Source organism: Epinephelus lanceolatus, chromosome 17, assembly GCF_041903045.1.
Source record: "Epinephelus lanceolatus isolate andai-2023 chromosome 17, ASM4190304v1, whole genome shotgun sequence".
Classification (NCBI taxonomy): Eukaryota; Metazoa; Chordata; class Actinopteri; order Perciformes; family Serranidae; genus Epinephelus; species Epinephelus lanceolatus.
In genome coordinates this window covers 23,428,618-23,451,293 of record NC_135750.1, presented here as the reverse complement: position 1 = coordinate 23,451,293, position 22,676 = coordinate 23,428,618, and the positions used below count along the sequence as shown (strand labels likewise).

Below are 22,676 nucleotides of genomic sequence, written 5' to 3'. Positions count from 1 at the left end.
AAACTACGTCGTAACATCACGCTTGCGAAGAATTATCACATAAAAATAGCCAGCTTCTTAGTTTTGTCCACGGACCCAGCTAGCTTGTTTTTCTCCCTATAATGCCAGTTAGCTAGTATTTTTCCCATGATGCTTAGCAGCGATATGTTAATGAGCCATGTTTCTATTGGCCAGAGTCAACCAATCACAGCCATCAGAGGCTCTCCCCACCTTTTGTGTTCTTTTAATCGACACTACTACATTATGTAACAGTTAAACTTTTCTCACACTGCGCTCTGCAGCCTGATTTCTTCACCACAACTGGGGCGGTGCACAGGTACGACCTGAGAAACGCAGTCTGTGTAACGTTATGTGCATTTGTATTCAATAATAAGTTATATTTACTCTGTCTCTGTCTTTTTTTTAGACATTTAACGGTTCATTTCCAAAATACTATAACCATGTCGGGCAAAGTTGTGCTGTACTACCTCAATGGGAGAGGGAAAATGGAGTCAATCCGTTGGCTTTTGACTGTTGCGGAGGTTGAAGTAAGTGAAGGAAGGGTGTGGTGAAATTTGTCTGAAGTTGTGCTGCCTTTAAGGAACCCCACATTTGCTTAATGTGCTCTAAATCATCATGTACTCTGTTGTTCACAGTTTGATGAGGTTTTTCTGACAACTCGTGACCAGTATTTAAAACTGATAAGTGGTAAGTTCAGGGTCTCTCTGGCCTCTGTCCAAGTCACACGTTTTTTTCCCCCTCTTTTTTCCACAATTTAATTTGTGTATCTGTTAACTTCAACCCACTTGTGATGCACCATGGGGTGACACAACCATGTCAGGTGAAGGTCATAAATTTCTTGTAAACTTATGTCTTCAAAGAAATTAATGTTTTACCATCTGGGCGTGCCGCTCTGTGCATGACCTGGTGCTGTGTTTTGTCTGCAGATGGAGCTCTCATGTTTCAACAGGTTCCCATGGTGGAAATTGATGGCATGAAGCTCATTCAGACAAAAGCAATCTTGAATTACATCGCAGAGAAGTACAATCTTCATGGGAAAGATATCAAAGACCGTGTCATGTAAGGTCCAGTTCTTTTAAAAGTTTAATTATAAGAGTGTGTTTTCTATTATAATATGTGATTGAGTGGATGAATGTGTCACCATGAACACTTTCCCTCAGGATCAACATGTACTCAGAGGGACTGATGGATCTCATGGAAATGATCATGATGTTGCCCTTCACCCCAGATGTAAAACCAAAAATGGAGAACATTCAGCGTAAAGCAAAGGAACGTTACCTTCCTGTGTTTGAAAAGGTACAAAATGGTCTGGTCTAATAACTGATTCATCTTGGTTAGAAACCCTTAACGTTGGAAAATGCACCTGATGATGATTGTGTGTGATAACTAAACAAGATACTGTGTGTCAGGCGCTGACTGGGCCCATTTACCTGGTGGGAGGTAAGCTAAGCTGTGCAGATGTGCAGCTGCTTGAATGCACCCTGATGTTGGAGGAGAAATTCCCTGGAATCCTCGCTGGGTTTCCCAACGTCAAGGTAAATGTGTCAAAGGAACAATATCAGCATAAAAAGATCATCTGTCCCTTTCATCATAATAAAATACACACTGATAACTGAATGTTGTGTTTAAGGACTCTCTGTGTTTCCCTCCAGTCTTTCCAGGGCAGGATGACACAGATTCCTGCCATCAGCAAATTCCTGCAGCCAGGCAGCAAGAGGAAGCCACAGCCAGATGACCACTACGTGAAAACCGTCATGGAGGTGTTCAACATCACATTACCACTCCCGTGAACCCTGTTCATTCCTCACACCTGCAGTGTGAATGATTCACCAGTGCATTATACAATCACAGCATGTACGACATGTGGATCAGTCATATTTGCTGGATTATGCTGAGAGCAATGCTGCAGTATTCATCATAAATCTTTATAGCATAACAGGAATCTACGTAATCCATCCTAACAGCACAACACTGGAGTGTTTTAATGTGAAAGTTCTGCTAAATAAATTGTTTATTTTTGAGGAACATTTGAGAAGCTGCTGTGTTTTTGTTGTGTGTTTAGATTATCTCCACACCATGTACACATAAAGGAAAGCATCATTTTAAGAATTATAGCTGTTTATTTAGTTTTGCTGTTATTACAAAAAAAATCACATAAACCTTTGTTCCTCTTTAAAGTTAAAGACATGGCATACAAACAGTCAAGACAACACATTTTGTTCTTTAAACTGGGCCCTTATTCAGTAAATTAAATATTAGACATTACAAACAGTGCAGCCTGCAAAACTGAAGTTGTAGTGTATGCAGTAAACCTCTTGCCAACACAAACAGCACCCACAAAGCTCATGTACATCTGTTAATCTTACACTCATGCATATGTAAAAAAAAAAAAACAAGCACTTTTATTTATATAAGATCGCCCAAACAGATTTACTATAATAAAATAAGCAGTTAATCTTAAATCTGTAAATCTGTTAAACACCAACTGGTAGCTTTTGCAAAGTTTGTGGTCACATGAAAGTTCCAAACAAAACAGAGGACTTGTTGTTAACTGGGAATGCTGTTTCCTTTAAAACAAGGTTTGTTCATCGAGAGACAGAAAGCCCTCGCTCTGGTCAGTGTCATTTCTCCACTCACACGATGAGGTGTAGTAGCAGTCGAAACACCATCAACAAACTGTAAGAAAGAGAGAAATCAAAAATTATAAAAGCAGCAAGTGTGCAACATCATTTCACAATGTGTTTGCTTGATAAACTTTGACACATGTTGAGCAAGTCAGACTCTGACCTTAGCCCTGCCATAATGCCAGCAGGCATTAATTTCCCAGATCTCTTGTATCTCGTTCCCATCACCACTGCGAGGACCCCAGAAGCAACTGAAAGAAAGAAAATGCCACGACATGATAACAATTCTCCGACTCATGAGCTGCTGAAAATAAGCATATTAAGAGGATGAGCTTAGCCATACTCACGCAATGACACCTTGATGTCACTTGGATTATTGGAGACGTTGTATGCACCATAAGCAGAAAACAAACCAAAAACTAAACCAGCCATCAGGGACATCACGCTGCCTTCAGTGACACAGAGACAAATGATGATGATCAGGGTTAACTGACTGATAAAGTAATCATGTGACAGAGAATTCTGTTTGGCTTTTCATTGTCAGAACGTTGCTAAAGTCCGACCTTTTAAACCCAGAAAGATGCAGAGATACTCACTCTCGCTTTCATTACCAGCTGTTAAGACTATTGCAATTCCCTTATCTCTGGGTTACCCAAAAAATCAACAAGAAACTTACAGCTAGTCCAGAATGTTCTCCTCTCAGTGGCTCCTCCACTGTTCTTCATGTGTCCCATAAAAGTACTGGAGAGAGCGCTTTCTAATTTTATGCCCCTACAGTGTGGAATTAACTGCCTCTGGATATTAGAGTGGCAAACTCCAAGTACTTTTAAACGTAAATTCAAGACCTATCTTTTTAATCTGGCTTTTTAATGTGGAATAACAGTCTTGTATTTTCAGTTTTAATCGTTTTTTTTTTAAGACAAATAATATAAACAACATATAGCAACACACAACACAGTACAGTACAGGGTACCACCCACTGGCCGCCAATTCAGACTTGCCATTAACATGTTAACTGATCTCCACACATGATGTAATACATAAAACAGGCAAACACATGTGGACACACACACAAACTCAAAAGCATACCCATACACACACATGTGCATTAAATAGGAGTATGTAACAACAAGTAAGAGCATTATAGAATATTACTAATTATAATGACTGTAATAGTAATGAAAGGAAATATTCATATAAACATGATACATAATTCTTCATCAGCAAAATAACCATTGGGTTTTACCTTATTTTATCCCTCTTGTTTATTTTAATTATATTTTATTTATTTGGTTTCCTTTTTAAAATATTTTATTGTCTTATTGTTGCACATTTTCTAGTCTTGCAAAACTTTATGTATAGGTTTTGGTGTTATCCTTTAAACTGTGTCTGTGTCATCATTCATGTCATGTGAAGCACTTTGAGATGCATGTCTGTGTGAAAGGTGCTATATAACTAAAGTTGAGTTTCTTGAGGTTTCTGCCAAAATGAAAAAGCTTTCAACCTTTTCTCTTGTATCCCATAAATCCCCCGAAGAGGATGGCTGCAGCATAGCCAAATCCAACCCAGTCCACTGCCATCACAAAGCTGTAAACACAAGAACAGTACAGGGTGTCAGGTATGTCTGGTATTCATGTTGAGCCAAGACTAAATATGGCAAAGTTTACAGAAAATGGCAACCTAAATTAACTCAAATCTAAAAGTTAAGCATTCTTAAAACGTGTTAATCCCCACAGACAAGCTGCCTAGTTTATTAGAATTTAAAATCAGCAAGTTTGTCGCTTCTTAAACTTAATGGCGTATTAATACTTGTACTTTAGTACTTTAACCCATGTTATCGCAGTGTCTAATCTTCCCGTCTCTAGGTGTCGCTGTGAGACCGTTAGTGGTTAAAACATAAAACAACAGAGGAGACGTAAATACAAATAGCTCTATACACATATATTCTATAATTTTGTTATTATATTGTCATCATGCATTAATTTAATTCGTCTCGGTAGATATTACATACCTTTAGTCCAAACAAGAGAGTAACAGCACTTGAAGACGTTACTCTCAATCTGCGACTGCACTTCCTCGTTACTGCCCACAACTTGGAATACGCATGCGCAGCTTGGTTCGTGCTGCATTCGCTGACTTTTGATAAAGTTGGAAAGTAGTATTTCATAATATTAAAGAAGATTTTCATTCATTTTCAAAACTCATACGTTTTATTTCTATGGTCCAAAAAAGCCCAAAAATATTAATAGAAATAAAGAACTGCCTCTCAAAATCCAAAAGCTAGAGTGCCCTGGCTCAAACTTGTGATGTCATAGGGTATAAAATCTGAAGCTGCTCTTGGAAAAGATAATATAGAAGATATGCTTTAGTAATCCCTGAGGGGAAATTATTTTTTTTCACTTTGTTGTCATATAAACACAGAGGCCTAATATACACACCCATGCACAAACAGGTCTTATACATGCATTAAAGAGAGAGATGTCACAGTGAGGATGCTGCCCATGGAGCAAGCAATTGGGGATTGGGTGCCTTGCTTGAGGAGGCGAGCTGGCACCTCTGTAGCTACCAATACATGCTCCATATTTGGTGCGGATGGGGACTTGAGCCTGCAACCCTCCGGTTTCCTATTCAAGTTCCTATGGACTGAGCTGCTGACACCCAAGTTGACACTGAGAGTATACAGAGGAATGTTCTAGGTATAGTGGTACATTTTCTGTTTCAGCTCAGACAGCACTACAATAGAATAAAGCTCATTTTGGTATAAAGAAAGAAAACAAACATTTTATGGGTCCACAAAATCAGTTTCCTATTTATTGGAATTCTTAATTTAGGTGCTGTTCTCCTTTAAAATCAATACCGGTCAATGATTTTTTTGTTGTTGTTGTTCTGAATTTGATAGATAAATAAATAAGGCATACCGTCAGTGTATTCATACACAGTTTCACATTACCAGGCAAGTTTCTCATTTCTCCGTTTGATTTGTTTTTACTCAGTTAAATTTTGAAAGAAATTTTCTTGTTTATTTGGGAGAATATGGTTTGGTTCCAATATCAGAGAATATGGTCTAACTTTTGAATACTGGGTGTAACAATCCACAAAATATTTTTTTCAGTGAAATGACTGTCTCTTGGGTAAACACACACATTCAGAAAGCCAAAAACTTTCTGTAATTATATCTGTAGGGATTGTCAGACCCACTTTAGTGTGCAAACAGTAGCTAGAAAACATTGGTGGGAGGAAGACAAGATACTGTAGGTGTGCACGACCAACAGTGTATAAACACTGAGTTAAGAGTCACCATCTTACTTTATCAAACAAAATGTGCCCACATACAAAGTGCATAGTTGTAATCACAACCATAAACACTTTGAAATGGTTTCAGATTGGCTGGTATTTACCACTATATGCTGAGGTACAACAGAAACAGAGGCAGGTCCTGCAACATTACCGAACCTTTTAGACCTGACTTTCATGCAAAGGCCAATTTTAAGAACTTAATAATTTACACTGAGCTCATAATTCAAGTTACCACCAACTAAATTACAAATTGAACCTACAGATGGCCAGACCAATTTGAACACGGCAGCACTGGTGAGTCTCTGTGCTTATAATAAAGCTTGTAATGTGTACTCTGCTGTGTCCACTGTACTGAATGTAAATGTGGTGGTGATAAGGTACGTACATAGCTCACAGAGGGATGGCAGTAAGTGTGGTGTGGAGGTGGGTTGTCAGTAAGGGCCAAACTGAAATTTTAATCTGTCCCTGAGTCAGCTCAAGCCCTTAGACCTGCAGGGTTGACTGCAGGTTATTGCTCTTATTGTAAAGTGTGTAAATGAAAGAAATCAAATTTTTAATTTGATGTGCTATTACAAAAATTGAATCTTGGGTGTGCATGTTTAACTCGGTTACCAATCAGCATATTTCCATCAGTAAAAAACATGGCAGTAGTACTCAGATGTAGTCGTGCATCTCTAATGCATCTGTAAAGATCACATGTTCAGGACAGTGAGACAACAAAGACAAAACTTGACTCTCCCCAAAGAAAACCACTTTATTTCACTCTGACCTCCCATTTCCAGAACTTACATACATTAAAGGTTTCATTTAATAATAGTCCTCAAAAAGTGTAAATCAATGCATTCTTCGAGCAAAATAAGCCACTATGATCCGTAGACAACGTGACCACATGCTGCAGTGAGCAGCAGCTCCAGCAGAGCGCTTCCATGCAGTCACCTGGTGGGAAAGAGCCACTGTGGCCCCCCCGCCATGAGAGGGCTGAGGACCAACTCCTCCAAAGAGAAGGCACGCATTTCCAAAATCAGTTGGCATTTAAATACTGTCTACATAGAATTTTCCTGATGAGTTACAGTCTGATCTTGTCAGGATAAAAATGACTATAAAATGGCTGACAAGAGTCATTTAAGAACAAGGAAGGATTATTCAAGTGAGGTATTGGAGCGACATGTAGAAACTATGAGACTTAACTGTACCATCTACGTGAGGAAAACGTACCTCGGACTAACTCTAGACGAGACGGCTGACGTGTAAAGTGACTCGTGGAAAAATGCAATGGTTTCATTACAGTAAACAACAACGATGGACATACAGTGCATTTTACAATACAGTGACATTTATTATACAAATGGCTTTGAGTGCACAGGAACCTGTGATATACTGGTAACATGGCTTTGTCATCTTTTTGCTAGGTAGATACTTCTGTGTGAGCGATAACATGGTATTCAAAGTAATAAATGCATATAAAAGTTATGGAACTGTGGACAATAAACCATTATAAAACAAACAAAAAACATTTAGGCTAAAAAAAAAAAAGGACAAAGTTTCTTTGCTGTCATCCAGGCTGGCATCAAACAAGTATTGCTCAACTTAAAACACACATAGAACATCATGGTAAATACACCAGGTTTTGGCAATGACTGACATGTTAAGGTTAAAGCAATATTTATTGGTAGATCATCTGCACTCCTCCATACGAGCTCACTGTGGCGTCTGCCAGTGCTCTGCGACAAAGACTCAAAACTCTACGATGGATTGAATTCGTCAATATTTATCAATGTTAGTAAAATCTTGGGTGTTGGACATAAAAAAATCACTCTGTCATATATGCATAAATGAGAGTGTCTTACAGCTACATTCATTATCAGTTTATGAAACAAAGTGATGAATGTTTATGGTAAACAATGCAGCTGGTGTCATGTTTATGAGCCCCTACAGAGGACTGCATGCTATTTATTTTCTTCTACTAATGTAAAAACACCTCTTTAAATGAACAAAGTGCATAAACCTCCTGGCGTGGGCCTTGGCATCAATAACATCACAACCAATGTCAATGAGTCAGTGCACTTCAATAAATAATTAATGATCCATCATCAGTAGGCTGGTGTACTGTGTCAGCTACATACAGCAGCTCAACATGATCATTAAACGTGTTGTACGTCATTCTCAGAACTCGTATAAGAGCTTTAAAGGTGGCCAATGTTTGATGGAGAAGTGAGCATGCATGAATACTAGTTTGGCTAAATTTGATGAAGGGGGAACTATTTTAAGAGAAGTATATAGCTATTTTTTTATTTTATAGTAGATAACAAGGGGTATTTTAGAGAATTCTAATACGTTCCACCAAACCCACTCATGTTTTCTCATCATTTCAGGCTGCAAATCCAAGTAACACGTGAGAACAAGTAGCACAAAAAGTTTAACATTTCTCCAAATCTCCATTCAGCTTTCAGCTCAAGGTCAACGGTGAGCCAGACATGTGGGGTAAATCTCTGAGCCTCTTATCAGATTCTGCTCTGCATCTGGAACACACCTTGTGTGGTTGCGATGCAGGAAAACGGTGACGTCTCTTCATGTCTTTTGTGCGTCTCATTGTGGCAGCCTCTGCCCTCTTTGTTAAGGAAACGCGTTCACCCACAGCCAGCCCAGCAGTGTCCCATACACCCAGGTTCTCACGTACAGTTTCCTGCCATTCTCTGTCAGCAGTAATGGCAGTGTCAGTCCCCCCAAGATCATCACTGATGGGAGGGTTTTTGAAAGGTTCAGAGGAGAACGTTTTCCTTCCCCGGGGAACCTGCATAGTTTGTCTGCATCCTCCGACTCGTAGAAATTTGTCAGCAGCCTTTGAAAAGACAGATAACTCTCTTAGGAACTCAGCACGTCTTAGAAAAGCACAAAAGAGCAAAGGAAGGTTGCAGAAATCTGTCTGACTAACAGGCATCAGGAACTTTAGAGCAGTTACAGCACAAAAACTGCACCCAAATCACACCAGGGATTTTTGTGGTTTGATTGGTGTTGTCAGTGTCGGTGTCAGTAGATCACATCCATCTATCCTGAATTTATCAAAGGGAACAACTATTATTTCAAAACACCTCTGCTATTTCAATAGTTCTGGACATGTTCTGCAACTAATGATTACTTTCATTATCCAGTGAACCGCTGATTATTGTCTAGTAACTGTCTGGTTTATAAAACGCCTTATTTAAATGTGTTGTTTTGTCTGACAAACAGTCCAGAGCCCAAACCCACAAGAGAAGCTTCATACAATATTCAGAACATTTATATAACCGCAAACAACTATTTGCTATGTAAAGATATAGTGGAGTAATTGCGTCCTGAGCAGAGAAGGTACTCGTGGAAGCATAAATCTCACCCTTAGGTTCCCTCATTGTGAACCCATTAGTTCTGTCAGCACTGTTGCTGTTAGCACTGTTTGCTGACGGCTCAGCCGCCTCCATGTTGAGAGCCATGTGCAGGCAACCTCTAAATATCGTTAAGAGCTCCTTTAAAAAACTGAAGTTTAATGGATTATCATAACAGCTGCAGATTAATCCAGCAGCCATTTTATTGAAGCTGATGTAGAGTAAATGTCACTGGGACTTTTAACTCTACAATATCAGATGCTTTACAGGTGTTTTGAACTGTTTATTATATTAACCATTAATTAGCTTATATTAATAGTCGTTGTGACAAACTTTGCACTGTAAAGATGAACATATTTCCATAAATAATGTTTCATTTAAATTACCCTAAAACTTCAGTTAAAAGCCTAGTCCCAATTAAACGCCTGGTCTCTTTTACTAGCCGGGTGTAGCTACACATTTAGACAAATAGAGGCCTGTCTCTATTAGAAGCCTGGTCTGGTTGCTAAGCAACAAATTTTTATACAAGTTCTTTGGATGTACAAAACCTGATGATGACTGTTGACCATCCATTGGAGTGAACATTAGTTAGCTGTTTAGATCACACACTTAATATAAATATTTAACTTTTTGCTAAACTCTTGCTAAACATTGTTAGCTTGATTAATTTCATTTTATTGAAACCATGAGCACCAGAAAAGACTTAATTTATGACAAAAAAACAAGAGATGACTCCCTCCCTCTGAAGCTATAATAAGGTTATGTCCATTCCTTGGTAAGTTATTTATATTTCTTTAGTCCGTAGTATTGTTTAACAGGAAAATTGGTGTTGTGACGGTATGCTGGGTGCTGTAATCCTCGGGTGCCTAGTTTTGCCTAAAGCCTAATTTTTATACAATATTCATACTGGTTCAAATAAACAATTTGATTGTATTTCCCATCTTTGCTGAGAAAAAGTTTTGTGTAAACGGAATTAAAGGCCTGTCCCAAATATAAGCCTGTTGAGTTCAGTGATTTAAGCAAATAATAGCCCGGGCTATTAATCTAAGTTTTACTGTATGAATGGTCTTCAGAAGAGAAGGAAGGGAGGTAAAGACGCCTGAAAACTTCACTACAAGCCTCCACATTTGCTCATATGACAACAGCTGATGTTGCAGTGTAATGTTACCGTCTGATCAAGCTGTTAACTCAGACTCAAACATGCCACCACAGTGACTGTCCGCAGACTCTTATTTAACTCGCTGCACAATAAATGGAAAAATACAGATAATCACCGGATGGCACAAAGTAGCTGACCTGCGGTGACATGTAGCTTACACAAAGTAGCAAGCCAGCGTGCAGGGATGTTTATATGTTGCTTGGCCCAAGTCCAGTCCCACCTCATTTGTAGAACTACTCATGTTGATGGCGCCAAATAAACGACTAAATAAACAAATTATAATCTGTTGTCGCTTTTTAGTGTTAACTAATAAATGGCGCTTGTAGAGCTGTTGTGTAAAAGCAAACTCTTGTGTGACATTGCTACATTAAAATGATATCTAGAGTATGATCTTTATGTTTCACTCATGCTACTCGCTCCCCAGTTTGAGAACCACTGGTCTAAAGGGAACTGCACATACACAGATTTTCAGAACAAGCTAGAAACCACTACTACGGTCATTTTTTCTTAGAAGTTAAGACTCTGTGCTTAAAACTGTTGGCGTGCGGAAAACAAACATAAAAACATCACTGCAGGTTACGCTCTGATTGAATAACAGTTTCAATTTCGAGATGATTAATTGTTCCACCCACACACACTTACCGGTCCTTGATTTCGAACCGCTCGTGCAGCCACCTGCGGAAAAACAGTGGCTCTGAAGGAATTTCCTTTATGTCCACGCGGTCAAAGTGTATGTGGACTCTGGGACATTCTTTGCACAGGAATTCTGTCAAACACACAAAAAAAAAAATTAAGAGACTAAACAAAAACAGGAAACTCCTTTCAGCAAGACGGCACGTAGAGTAAGCGCCAGGCGACAATGATAGAGTGGAGCTGCTGTGACGCTGTGATGCCAGGGCCCGCTGACTGAAGAGAGTACAGACTGGTAACATAACACAGCTTGTTGGTCAACGTGGTGAACCACAGTTTGATTCCTATGAGCAGATCTCATGATGAAAGCAGGTAAAAATCTGAGTCTACATCAAGTCAAGTGTACACATAGAAAAGTCAGTCAAGTCTAATATGACATAATACTGAATATTCTTTATTTGTATAAGATTCAGTTTCTGCATCATCTAATAAATGTCCCTGAAATAAATGTTACAATGATTGGTGTGAAGTCAACATTAAACTGTCAGAGCGCCGAGTATAGAAAGAAAAGTGTCTGAGAAGGTCAGACATAAAAATGTAACCAAGTGTGAACGCTCAAGGCTACACGTGTATCCCCAGAGACCTTCAAGTTCCTGTTTCCACAACATGCAATATTATCAGGAAACCTGGCACTGCAGCCAAAAGAGGAAACCTGATCGAAGTCAGCAGCGAAACATCGCTTCACTGGCAGAGAGAGCGCCTCAATCAGCGGCTGCACAAATTCAAACTGACCTTCAGACAGAAACGCGCCACTTAAATAAACACAGACAAGTCAATGAAAGATGGTGTGTGTGGACAGACGGATGCTCAGGAGGAGAGACACAAAAATGCATGATTTATTTTTGCAGGAACACACATGAAGAAGTCTTAACATAAAAGTATCCAAGCCTCCGCTGCAGGTCGTGTTTGTTTGAGCTGAACAATGCTCCAAAACACACTTTAAAAACAACCTCCTGGAATAGAAGGAGGAAATCGACTCTTTGCTCTGTAGCGACAAACTGCCTCCTGATCCGTATCCTCTCTAGTAAAGCTGGAAATTAATCTTTAATATCTTGTTTGCAAACAAAGAGGAGCTACTAAAGAGGTGCAAGGAGCTCATTTACTGATATAAACACCTAATGGAGGGTCATTTGTTATCCAAAGCATTACAGGTGCAGTATGTTATTCTGGAACAAGGTGGCTGATTGTTGAGTCTAATTCGCAGGTCGTCAAATACTGTTGCTTTCACCATTCAGTCTGACTATCAAATAGAGGTAGTCAGTCAACTGTTTCCAGAGCTGCCTACTGTATTATTGATTTAATTAACTGCATTAAATTCTCAATCAATGCGACTCTGTTCAATATTCAAATCAACAATAAATTGATATTCAATTTATTGAATATTCAGATCAACAATAAATCAGTAATAGTGTCTGGAGACAAACAGCAGCCCAATATTTCCATTATTGGCTTTCAAAATAATGACCTTTGCAGAGGGAATTTAATTATACAAGTACTGTAACCTGAGGCTGTTTGATTTACATTATAATACTGACAAAACAGTCTTAGTTTAGAGTAGGTGAGTAAATTAACATTGCTGGAGAACAACACACAATAAGAGGCAGAAGTCTTTGCCGAGCTGCAGACATTTATCAATACCATCCAGCTCGCGACTCCAAGGAATGAGCCAAAAAACATTACAGATAGCCAATTTATTTCACCTCCCTCGGCAACAGGCATTTGAAAATGGAGTTGATGCATCACAACATCAGGTGAAGGAATTACTTTATTATTCTAATTATTTCATTTATTCGGTTATTACTGAAAAATTTGCACTTGATATTGTAGCCTTTTTTAAATGATTAACTGACTATTGAATGTTAACATGTCCAATAATCAATCAGGACATTGCTTGAAATTCTCATCAACATTTCATATTTGGGTATTCCTCACAAACTCACCCATAATTTAGAACTTTTCTCAGTTGATGTCACAAATTTTCAAAAAAATAAAATAAAAAAAAATAAAAATATTATTGCAAAATTTCTCTTAAATTCACGGGACTTCACTAAATCCTACAGCTCTACTACAAATATATATCTTTAGTTATGAATCTTTTAAATCTGGCCCTCAGAGCTAATTTTGATAATTTTTGCAATTTTATTCTGAACCTCATCAGTTGCTTATTTTTCACTGGTTGGTACTTAAATTTGTACTGAACATCCAAGTAACCCTAGGGATAATTTGTATTCATTAATCTGTATTCAAGTATTCACGTAAACAGTTGTTGCGCTGAATGTTTTACAGTAATCAAAGAGTTTTTTTTTTCCCAAAGATTATTTTTATTGGCTTTTTGTCTTTATTGACAGGACCAAAGGTGAAATGGGGAGACAGAGAGACAGTGAGACAGTGGGGACTGACATGCAGCAAAGGGCCGCAAGCCGGATTCGAACCCACGGCCGCTGCAGCGAGGCAATGCCTCTGTACATGGGGTGCCGGCACTATCCACTACGCTACTAATGCCCCAATCAAAGAGTTTTTACCCGAACAAAGAATCTTCTCATTTAAAAAAAAACTTCGTATCTCCACTAGTTCTCACTTTCTTGCAATCAAATATGGATTCTGTGCAGTATTCATACCATACCTAGAAGTTATTTGGTGTTTATTTTTTTCAAAGTAGCATTTATTTTTTTTTTGAATTTTCATCATTTCTTAGGTAGGTTTTCTTTTCTCTGTGTGATACCTGTTGAGCTTGTTTTTCCATCTGGTTCTGAAAGTTAAGCTTGTATTGACTGGATCGAATGGGTGAAGCTTTGATTACAATCGCAAAAATGATTAAAATAACCTCTGAGGGCAAAACTTCACATAAAGTTAAAATTTAAAAGTATTAAGAAAAGCAGCTTTATTTTGCAAGGTCCCATAAATTCAATAAAAAGTTTCCCCATGATCGTTAAAGAAAATCCATGACCTGTACTGCGATATCCTGGGTAAGCTGCTAGGTAATGACCTTGTTATGACTTTACAGTGAGATGTTAAATATATTTAAGTTTTATTATCTCAGCAAACTGGCAGAAACTGTGATCCAAGTCTTTAAATACAAGTCACAAACTGTACACGACCTGTACCTCAGGGTCCTAAATCGTACCATGACGGTAAGATGAAGGATTCAAACTGATGATATACCGATTTTGTCAGATGTGAAACTCAGACGCAGCCTCGAGTCACTTCCTTGTGAAATCATTAAAGTCACCTTCACCACATGGGACCAGGAAGTGCGTGATGACGAGAAGAATGCGTCTATTCTCTCTGTTCCGTTTTCTAGAAACACGTCGATGTTTATTCCTGACTGAAACGGGATGTTTTTTTTTGTTAACATTCAAACAGTGCTTGTCGAACCACCGGGAACACGGAATAATCAAAACCTCCAGAACATGGAGTCACGCTGTTTACAGGAAGACGCGGCTGTTAACAGGTAATGTTTGCTATATGAGTAATTACCGAGCGGGTGTACACAGTGCTGCAGCAATGATGATATAACGCCTGTGTGTCTGTGGATACACAGGAGGCAGATTGCTGCTGCTGTTAGCTGACAGTCTGTTGTTTTATATCTGGTGTTAAAATTCTTCTTGTATCTCTAGGGTGAAAAAAACAAATCACATATCCTGCATTAATAGCTGCTGTTTACACACAATTTTTAAAATTGTAATCAGGTCCACGTGCATTTGCAATCACGGCAGCTATTAATGGGTGCTCTCGTTATGTTCATTCTGTCAGCACGATGATTTAATTTCGATATGTAAAATAGTTTTCAATAAACATGGCACGCTCCCAGTCGAGGGAAGAGATGCAACAGATGGGCGTCATTCATTTTTATATCATTCTCGTGAGGAAAGACTTTTAGTAGCTGAAAAAACTACATTTACACTGAGCTGAGATCAACCTCCATATGTGGGCTCAAGCCCTTTGGAAAAGCTTACCTTGGAAACTTAGACTAGAAAATTCACTGCCACCTTTTAAATCATTTTTCAAGACTCACTTTTAACGTCTGACTTCTTCCTCACTTATTTTACCTGTTAACTGTGATTTCTGTTATTTTATGTGTACTTTAATCCATTATTTTTCTTTATTTTTAGCTGTTTTATTGTCTTTATTTATTGATTGTGAATTTATACCTGATTGCTCTCCTGCTGTCTTCTATTTGTCCTTGTGTGTGAAGCACTTTGGAACGATAGTTTTAAAAGCTGTTATAAATAAAGTTATTATTGTAATTGTATCCAGACACAGATCACATTTCAATGCCAGGTATAAATAGGCAGCAACTGGAATAATATGACTAATAATACGACAGCAGGAAAGGAGCAATGACTGGGCGAAACAGATTGTTTTGGAGACGACCCATCTTCTGCTCTGTGCGCTGGCCTGGCTAACTCCCCAGGAGGTGGGCTTGCCAAATATAGTCCAGCTGCATGTGTCCTGTGTGAGAGTTCATACCTTGCAGCTAATGAGGATTTTTTTTTAATATATTAAGACAAGATATTCAGGTGCAGATCATACTGTGAGACCAGGTTGAAAAGTGACTAAATACTTACAAGATATACTATGCAGGATTTCCTGAGAAGAAAAAAAAAAAAAAAAATGTATGGACTCATTCAAAAGTAATCCCTCTCAATCATTACTAACGACCCACTAGAAGTTTCTGCCTGTATTTTCTTCCGACTTTGCTGTGTTTGGGACTCTCCTGGGCTCAACGATCAGGTAAGTTCACAACTTTATAAAAAGGGTAGTGATCAGGTAGCAGCAGCATGCACCCAAGAGGAGGCTACGAAAATCAAAGTCATAGGGACGAAAAAACTCCCACAGATATAGTGAAGCAAAATCCCAAGCACCAAAGCTCGTTCCAAAACAAGAGTGAATCTAGGGCTTTCACTTTCACCTGCCAGGACTGAAGGAGAGGATGGGGGTGAGGAGCAATGGGGAGTATGTCTGTTTTCTGCTGGACAGAAAGGTGCTAGCGTTTAGCTTGCTAAAGTATCGTCTTTTCCATTGCAACTCATGTCACTTTCCTACAATAGCACAGAAGCTTGCAGTGTACGTACAAGCAGTGAAGAGAGGAGGGGCCACGATGTGTTAACAACCATTAACCGGTTGTTCCTAAATAGCATTCCTTACGTTTAACTAAGATTTCTAAACATGTCCAAGGCCAGATGCCTGCTTACCGGGCATTGATGGTGCAGGTCTTCTTTGACCAGAGGCATCCCGCGTTCCCTCATAGGCCACCGTGACGTCATACACAGCACTCAGGTGGTCCTTCATGGACTGGAGGGCGATGTGAGAGGCCTTCATTCTGGGTGTGAGTGTGTGCTTCAGGACAGCCAGTCCTGTGGAGAGGAACAAAGTATAAAGGTTATTTTAACAGCGTGAATATGAAGCACGCCACATCAGCCTGCACGATACAAGATGCTAGTCATGTAACTGCAACTTCCCAGAGTGAGTGTGTCTGGGAACCTTTGTTACCTTTCATCTCCCTGTCTCTCCTCTCAAAATAATAGCTAAACTCCCTCCAAAACACCTGACGAATAAACACGATATTAAAAACACAGTATTTTTATGTGAACGTCTGTGTTTTGGTAAATTACTGCACAGTCTGTTGTTCCTCTGTCAGCGTGGCACCACCCTCTGCTCACTAATACCTCACTAATAGCAGATAATGTCATGTGCACATGTCGGCTCTCCAGAGCGATTTATTTGGATTAATGGGGGAAGGTGATATTCAGAGCTGCGGTCCAGAGATAGGCTTAATCTCCGCAGAATGGATGCAGTTTGTGAGTCAACCTAAACACCACAGTGCCCGACAGCAGCATCACAATAATCATATTGATGCAACAAATGTATCTAGCTGTGGAAATTGTAGAGTTATATGAGAAAATTGCATTGCAGTTAAATATTATCACCTTATAAATCAGTTAATTTCACTTTCTCATGCTATAAAAATAACCAGAAGAGACATCTGTTTCAAACAGATTCTTTATGAGCAATAAATGATCCTGTTGGAAAGCAGCAAGTCCGTTCAGTCCTCAAACTGAGCTGCACCAGCTGGAAAATTTAATAAGCAGTTTTGGTGGATGCTGACCAATTATTGGCACCACACCAGTAATCCAGTGATGACAAAATTATTATAGCCGTTTTCTGTTTATAAAGCTTCATTAATTCATATTTCAATAAACAGGTATATCAAAAAATGTTCAAAAGACATAATTGGAAATGCTGTTTTTAGGCAATATTCATTTTGTACTGAACTTTGTAAAATGATTCTAATAATGAACGATATGAACTGAAAACTTGACTTTGAAATAAACAATTTCGTGGTGCTCTTTGGTCACACAGTAGCTTGCAGGGGTGATCACAGGTCACACAACAAAACTTTGTCAGCTGTTTTACAGGCTGAGTGTGCTGTGCTGAATTAGTATGCAGCAGTACAGCAGTAAATGGCTGCTATCATGCCGGTACCTTCTTTCGTAGCAAAAGCCTGACTGTCAGCGATAACATTCTTGAGCTCTGGATTATACCGAGTTCCTTCTGGGAAGATGACAAGGTACATCTGTGGGGAGAGAGAAAAACACATGAAGTCAAAGCCTCTTCAGGTTTTGGTTCTTGTTGCAACTGGCCGAAATGAAATTTCTGACACTGACGGGATTTGTTGAACACGAAAGCCAAACACTGCACTGAACTTAGGCTGTTTAGAAGAAGCCGTTTTCATCACCTTGCTCTTTTAATTCTGTTTGGATTGCAACTGAACTGAAAACTCTCTGGTGTTGTAGACTCAACCTAACACTGTATCACATCATCTTTCCCCCACTTCAGTGATGCCAGATAAAACAACATGTCTACAAAAATGACTGTTCCACATTGACATTTACAAGAAAACTATAAAAGGAGGAAAGGACATGACGTCATGACAGCATTCGAAATTTGCACTGAAGCAAGTTCTACTGGAGTTAATGGAGCGCACATGGCAAATCACAATATAACCCATCATATCTTTGCTGTTTCACCTTTGACTGAAAAATCCTTCCACCAGATTAAAAACACACATGACGTGACGTTGACTTATTGTCTCCAAACAGATCACGGCTCTGTCCGCTGGCTGCACTTAAGTCAACTCAAGCCCTCTTTGCTCAGAGAACAGCATCATCATACATGACCAATGGAGTAGGTCTGACTTGTTATCGCTCACCAGACTGCAATTATAACCAACTTTTGTATTTCCTTTGACAGTTATCATGAAGTGTTTGTACCACTGTGAAGAGTTGTGTATTTCAATTTGTGGGCTGACTTTGTGGAATGGTTTGAATATACAACTTGAGCAAAATTCAAATATAAATCAATTCAAGATGATATACAGCTCTCTACGTGGTACAGCAACGAGGAAGGGTTGGTAGGACGAACATGAGGTATTTGTTTAATTGTTGAAGTTATATCTGATCATCACTGGGTGGATGTTTGGGTTGTACATATTCTTTTTTGCGAGTTATGTTTGTGTTTCATAGTGAGTTCAATGAGTTATGGAGAAAAGGTGGGACAATATAACTGAATACTTTTTTCCACTACTCTTTGGACATGTAAATATTTAATATTGTTTATTTTTTGTTTCAGAAAATTTTGTGTATTGAGAGTTTGCTATGTTTGTTTTACTGTTTATTTTCTTTATTTTTTTAACATGTGCAAAAGAAATAACTCAAATGAATCAAGCAGGAACAAAGATGAAAGCGTGAATGTTAAAATGAGTGTTCTGATTTGTGACAACTTATTATTATGTATTAACGTTATTACGTTTCCTTTAACTTTCACCATTTCACAACAGAGCTTTCATAGTGCCCGCTCGGGTCACCAGGACCACTTCTGTCGACTCATTCATTCCCTCTCACGCACACACACAGAGACACACACACAGATGCACTAATCCCCTGCAGATAAATCCCAAAAAGTGATTAAAAACAAGCCCTTTCAACACAATAACGCACACTGCTACTGAACCCTTCTGCATTCAGCATCTGATTATCCATTTTATTTCGCTGCTGCTGGCATCATCAGATGTTTTGTTAATACAAACTCTGAGAAAATTTTCACACCAACATCCTAATTAGAGCTGGGGTAAGAAGGAACTTTTGGAGGATAAAATTTTGGAAGATTATTGCAGAAAGCCCTGCAGTGAATTTCACTGGCAAGAGCTCGAGAACAAGCCTGTGATGGTCAGAAAAATTTGGAAAATAAGGCCCTGAGCTGTCATCTTTAGGGAGACCGCAGACTGTTTGTCAGCCTTATAGAGTAAATATGCCTGTAGTCAATAGGCTGATACAGAACATGTGTAAAGTGTACCTACTGGTGTTCCACGCTGAGTCTGAGTGAGGAGCTTCTTCCTCATCGCTGCTTCATTAAACCTTGAACTTCGTTTCACGTATACCCCTCCATGCTACAACACAAAGACAATCTGATGAGAACAGCCGCAGGGAATGTGATTCAAGTTTTCACCCTTAAATCTGTTACAAAATGACATTCAAATACTCACACAGTTGCATTACCTGAGCGAAATACCATCCGTACAACGGGAGCCACTTGAGTCCATCTTTAAGGACGTACCTGACGTGGCCGAGAGCACTCTGCCTGATGGCGAGCATGTCAGCAATGATCCAGTCAGCTACAAGGAAACACATACATAGAAATTAGATATTTACTCCAATCTGCTCTATGCTGGACTGAGATATTAATACGCAAATGTGTTACCTGTGCACTGGTGATTAGACAGGTAGATCACGTTCTCTTTGTTCTTTGGTATATCTCCATATATAACAATCTAAAGAGAAAGAAAGCAGGTTAGAGATGTTACAGACTCCCTGGAGTGTCATCACTTTGCAAAATATTCTACTTAAAGACCATTTTTTTGTTTTGTTAAATATTTAACAAATTCATTAGGGATTTGTTTCCAGTTCAGACTGATTTTTCCCATTTTTATAGAACTAAACGAGCAGCTTTTTTTTTTAATTAACCCAAGAGGATTCATTAACAATGGCCCTTCTTATCCCCTTTTAATCCCTCTCTTTCTCCTTCTGTCTCTCAAATGTAAATCCGTAATAGGTATCTTAACCCACTGACTATGGTCATGTAGAAAATAACAGAAATTTGGGGTGAAATATTATGTGAAATGGAGAAAATATTTGACAAGGATCTAGAAATGGGTCCTACATCTTTGATCCTGCGCTTCCCAAGTAGAAATATAACTGCTGCAACCAGCAATAGGTTAAACAGTATTCTTACTTTTGCTGTAAGAAAAACACTGTGGAGTATTACAGTGGAGTATTGATGGGGCCTTCTGTTAAGAGTTTGTGCCAAGTTTATTTGAGCTGATTCCTCTGGAATAGCTTTGGTTTGACATACCAAAGAGGATCAGTTGTGCAAAGTCTGGCTGCCTAATCTAAAATATCTTGGACCTGATTCCTCTGCCATTATTTTACAAGGAGTTTCCTGAACCTGGATTCTTGTTACCTGTGATTTACCTGCAACACAAACTACTTCCTGGAACCCCCTACATATGTTTGATGATCTAAACTAGTTTGTATGTGTTTGTCTTATATTCTTGTGGAAAATAAGAAAATTAAATAAACATATTGTTTAAAAATGGCCCCTCCAATCTTCTCATGTGGCCTCCAATCTGTGGGACAGTGTTTTTACACATTAACATCATATTAGAGATGACAATGCACCAGCTCCCACACTGTAACTGTTGTTTTTCTGCACATTTTAATGTACCAACCGTTTAGAGGAGTGGCAACAACAGGGCAAAAGAATGCAGACCTTCTTGCCCTCCAACTAGTTTATCAAGCTCTCATTTAACAGCCTCTATGTCTGGCTCCATTGTTATTTTAAGAGTCACAGCAAATGCAGACACCTGCAGTAATGCACTGATCTAAATGGTCTGCATGCAATATTAATTGCAAGTTCAAAGCTTGCACAGCAGGTCAGATTTTATCAGGCTAGATATAAGTGGGTGAAATTCACATGGTGACCACACTATCGACCTCAGGTTTGTCTTATTACTGTAAGTTTATATGAAGTAAATGAAAGGTCACTGACCTCAACTCCTGTGTAGTTCTCAAAGAAGAACAGGACCATACTCTGGTAGATGGAGTACAACCGGTCGTCCCACTTGTGATACACCCTCGCTGGCAGGACAGCTGAAAGTAAGCGCCAAGTGCCCCATGACAGCAGATAAGCTGGAGCTGTCCCCAGCATGACCGTGGCTGGAAACCAGTACCGCAGCGAGTATGTGTGCACAACCAAGGAGAGCAGCATGGTCCCACCTCTGCCTCTACTAAAGTAGCAAAAAAAAATCCCTGAAGTAGACTGTGGGACGTACTCGGCGAGCACTATGATTAAGTTTCCCCTATCTATCCCAGTCCACACCTGGCCTACTTTCAGCACACCTGTCCTGATAAGTCAGCATAAGAAAGTGAGAAAGCTGCAGTTGGAGGGGAGTCAGGAGCTAGCTGGCTAAAGCTAATTTTAACCTTGTGTGCAAAAGGCAGCCAGCAAACTCGGCTTAAGCGCTAGCAGCGGTCCATACTGCGACATAAAAAATAATTAAAGTTATCTGGTTAGTTTTAACATCGCAGGACAGCAAAGCAGAGCACCACTTCAACCCGGACATTTACAGTACAAGTTAAGAGAAAGCGTTAGCCTACTGTTTAACGTGTTCAGCCGGAGAGGAAGTTTCACCTTACGCTACATTTGATATAAACTGTCTTCTTTACCGCGGGTACGGATGTAAAGTTCAACCCAAACGTCAGCCCGGTTGTTAAAAGACGAAATAGTTTCTTTTCCGCCTCTAGTTCTTCATCTTTATCCGGGCTAGCTGTTCAGAAACTAGCTTCTTGCAGCAAATGTCACACACGCCTCCCTACGTAATGACACCATGTAACATCGACGAAGCTGATTGGTCAGGTGACGTTGTGGAAGCCAGCCAATGGGCGGGCCGCACCACGAGTTCTATAATGCTCCATAATTAAAGGGCCATGACCCATTTTTTCCTGCACGTTTCAGCTGTTTTACACAAATTAAACAGTACATAGGAACATTTTTAAAGGTATATCAAAGTGTGTTGTCATGGTTACTATTTTTATTTCTTCTAATTATTTGACTCTAGATCACATCACATTGTATGGAGCACAAACACCCCATACAACAATAAAAACATGGCTTAAGTATAACAAATGTTACTAATAAAAGGAAGGACATCATTAAAAAAGAAAAACAAATAACTGTTGGCTTATCTGACTGTAATAACAAAATTAATTTAAACATACATGGGCGGTTTAAATAATACTTTTCTGACATTCAGGCAAAATATGATAATCATCTCCCCCACAATTATCATCATAGATCCTCTGGTTTCTATCCAGCACTTTAAATCTTCCACTGATTTTAGGAATTCTGGTGTTGTTTACTCTAAATTATAAATAGCCTGTCTGTACTTTTGGTTTTCATACAGCAGATACGTCTCCAGTTTAAGCTCTT

At 39.1% G+C, this 22,676-nt stretch overlaps 3 protein-coding genes across 5 annotated transcripts; 1 reads left to right on the top strand and 2 right to left on the bottom strand.

Annotated features, from left to right (window-relative positions):
- The first annotated feature begins 188 nt into the window (after positions 1-188).
- On the top strand, positions 189-2,025 carry LOC117248774 (glutathione S-transferase 3-like). The gene is made up of 7 exons (XM_033614031.2): positions 189-316; positions 407-527; positions 636-687; positions 927-1,059; positions 1,161-1,296; positions 1,410-1,535; positions 1,653-2,025. Exons 2-7 carry the CDS (start codon positions 441-443, stop codon positions 1,788-1,790), a joined length of 672 nt encoding a protein of 223 aa, XP_033469922.1. The 5' UTR covers positions 189-316; positions 407-440; the 3' UTR covers positions 1,791-2,025.
- A 75-nt stretch (positions 2,026-2,100) lies between these two features.
- On the bottom strand, positions 2,101-4,732 carry tmem14a (transmembrane protein 14A). Its single transcript, XM_033614032.2, has 5 exons — positions 4,636-4,732; positions 4,129-4,211; positions 2,972-3,073; positions 2,788-2,875; positions 2,101-2,676 (listed from the first exon to the last, which is right to left on the bottom strand). The coding sequence occupies exons 2-5, from the start codon at positions 4,202-4,204 to the stop codon at positions 2,634-2,636; spliced, it is 309 nt and encodes a 102-aa protein (XP_033469923.1). The 5' UTR covers positions 4,205-4,211; positions 4,636-4,732; the 3' UTR covers positions 2,101-2,633.
- A 1,918-nt stretch (positions 4,733-6,650) lies between these two features.
- On the bottom strand, positions 6,651-22,078 carry agpat5 (1-acylglycerol-3-phosphate O-acyltransferase 5 (lysophosphatidic acid acyltransferase, epsilon)). Of its 3 annotated transcripts, none has more exons than XM_033613811.2 (9): positions 21,845-22,078; positions 21,237-21,474; positions 19,890-19,959; positions 19,688-19,803; positions 19,489-19,578; positions 17,616-17,706; positions 16,325-16,486; positions 11,082-11,205; positions 6,651-8,760 (listed from the first exon to the last, which is right to left on the bottom strand). In XM_033613811.2, exons 2-9 carry the CDS (start codon positions 21,453-21,455, stop codon positions 8,535-8,537), a joined length of 1,098 nt encoding a protein of 365 aa, XP_033469702.1. In that variant the 5' UTR covers positions 21,456-21,474; positions 21,845-22,078; the 3' UTR covers positions 6,651-8,534. The 3 variants fall into 3 exon arrangements, with proteins under 3 accessions (XP_033469702.1, XP_033469703.1, XP_033469701.1); XM_033613812.2 differs by having other exon boundaries at positions 21,914-22,077; XM_033613810.2 differs by having other exon boundaries at positions 21,237-22,077.
- Positions 22,079-22,676: the final 598 nt, after the last annotated feature.

Bases quoted from the DNA above. Each gene is read 5' to 3' on its own strand.
- agpat5 (XM_033613811.2), bottom strand. From the start codon at position 21,455: ATGCTGCTCTCCTTGGTTGTGCACACATACTCGCTGCGGTACTGGTTT. The intron at 19,804-19,889 runs GTAACACATTTG...GTTTCCTTGTAG, and splicing joins GTCTAATCACCAGTGCACAG to CTGACTGGATCATTGCTGAC. The intron at 17,707-19,488 runs GTAGGTACACTT...CTCTCCCCACAG, and splicing joins AGACTCAGCGTGGAACACCA to ATGTACCTTGTCATCTTCCC.
- LOC117248774 (XM_033614031.2), top strand. From the start codon at position 441: ATGTCGGGCAAAGTTGTGCTGTACTACCTCAATGGGAGAGGGAAAATG. The intron at 688-926 runs GTAAGTTCAGGG...TTTTGTCTGCAG, and splicing joins GTATTTAAAACTGATAAGTG to ATGGAGCTCTCATGTTTCAA. The intron at 1,060-1,160 runs GTAAGGTCCAGT...ACTTTCCCTCAG, and splicing joins GATATCAAAGACCGTGTCAT to GATCAACATGTACTCAGAGG.
- tmem14a (XM_033614032.2), bottom strand. From the start codon at position 4,204: ATGGCAGTGGACTGGGTTGGATTTGGCTATGCTGCAGCCATCCTCTTC. The intron at 3,074-4,128 runs GTTGAAAGCTTT...GTGTCACTGAAG, and splicing joins TATGGGATACAAGAGAAAAG to GCAGCGTGATGTCCCTGATG. The intron at 2,876-2,971 runs GTGAGTATGGCT...TCTTTCTTTCAG, and splicing joins TGACATCAAGGTGTCATTGC to TTGCTTCTGGGGTCCTCGCA.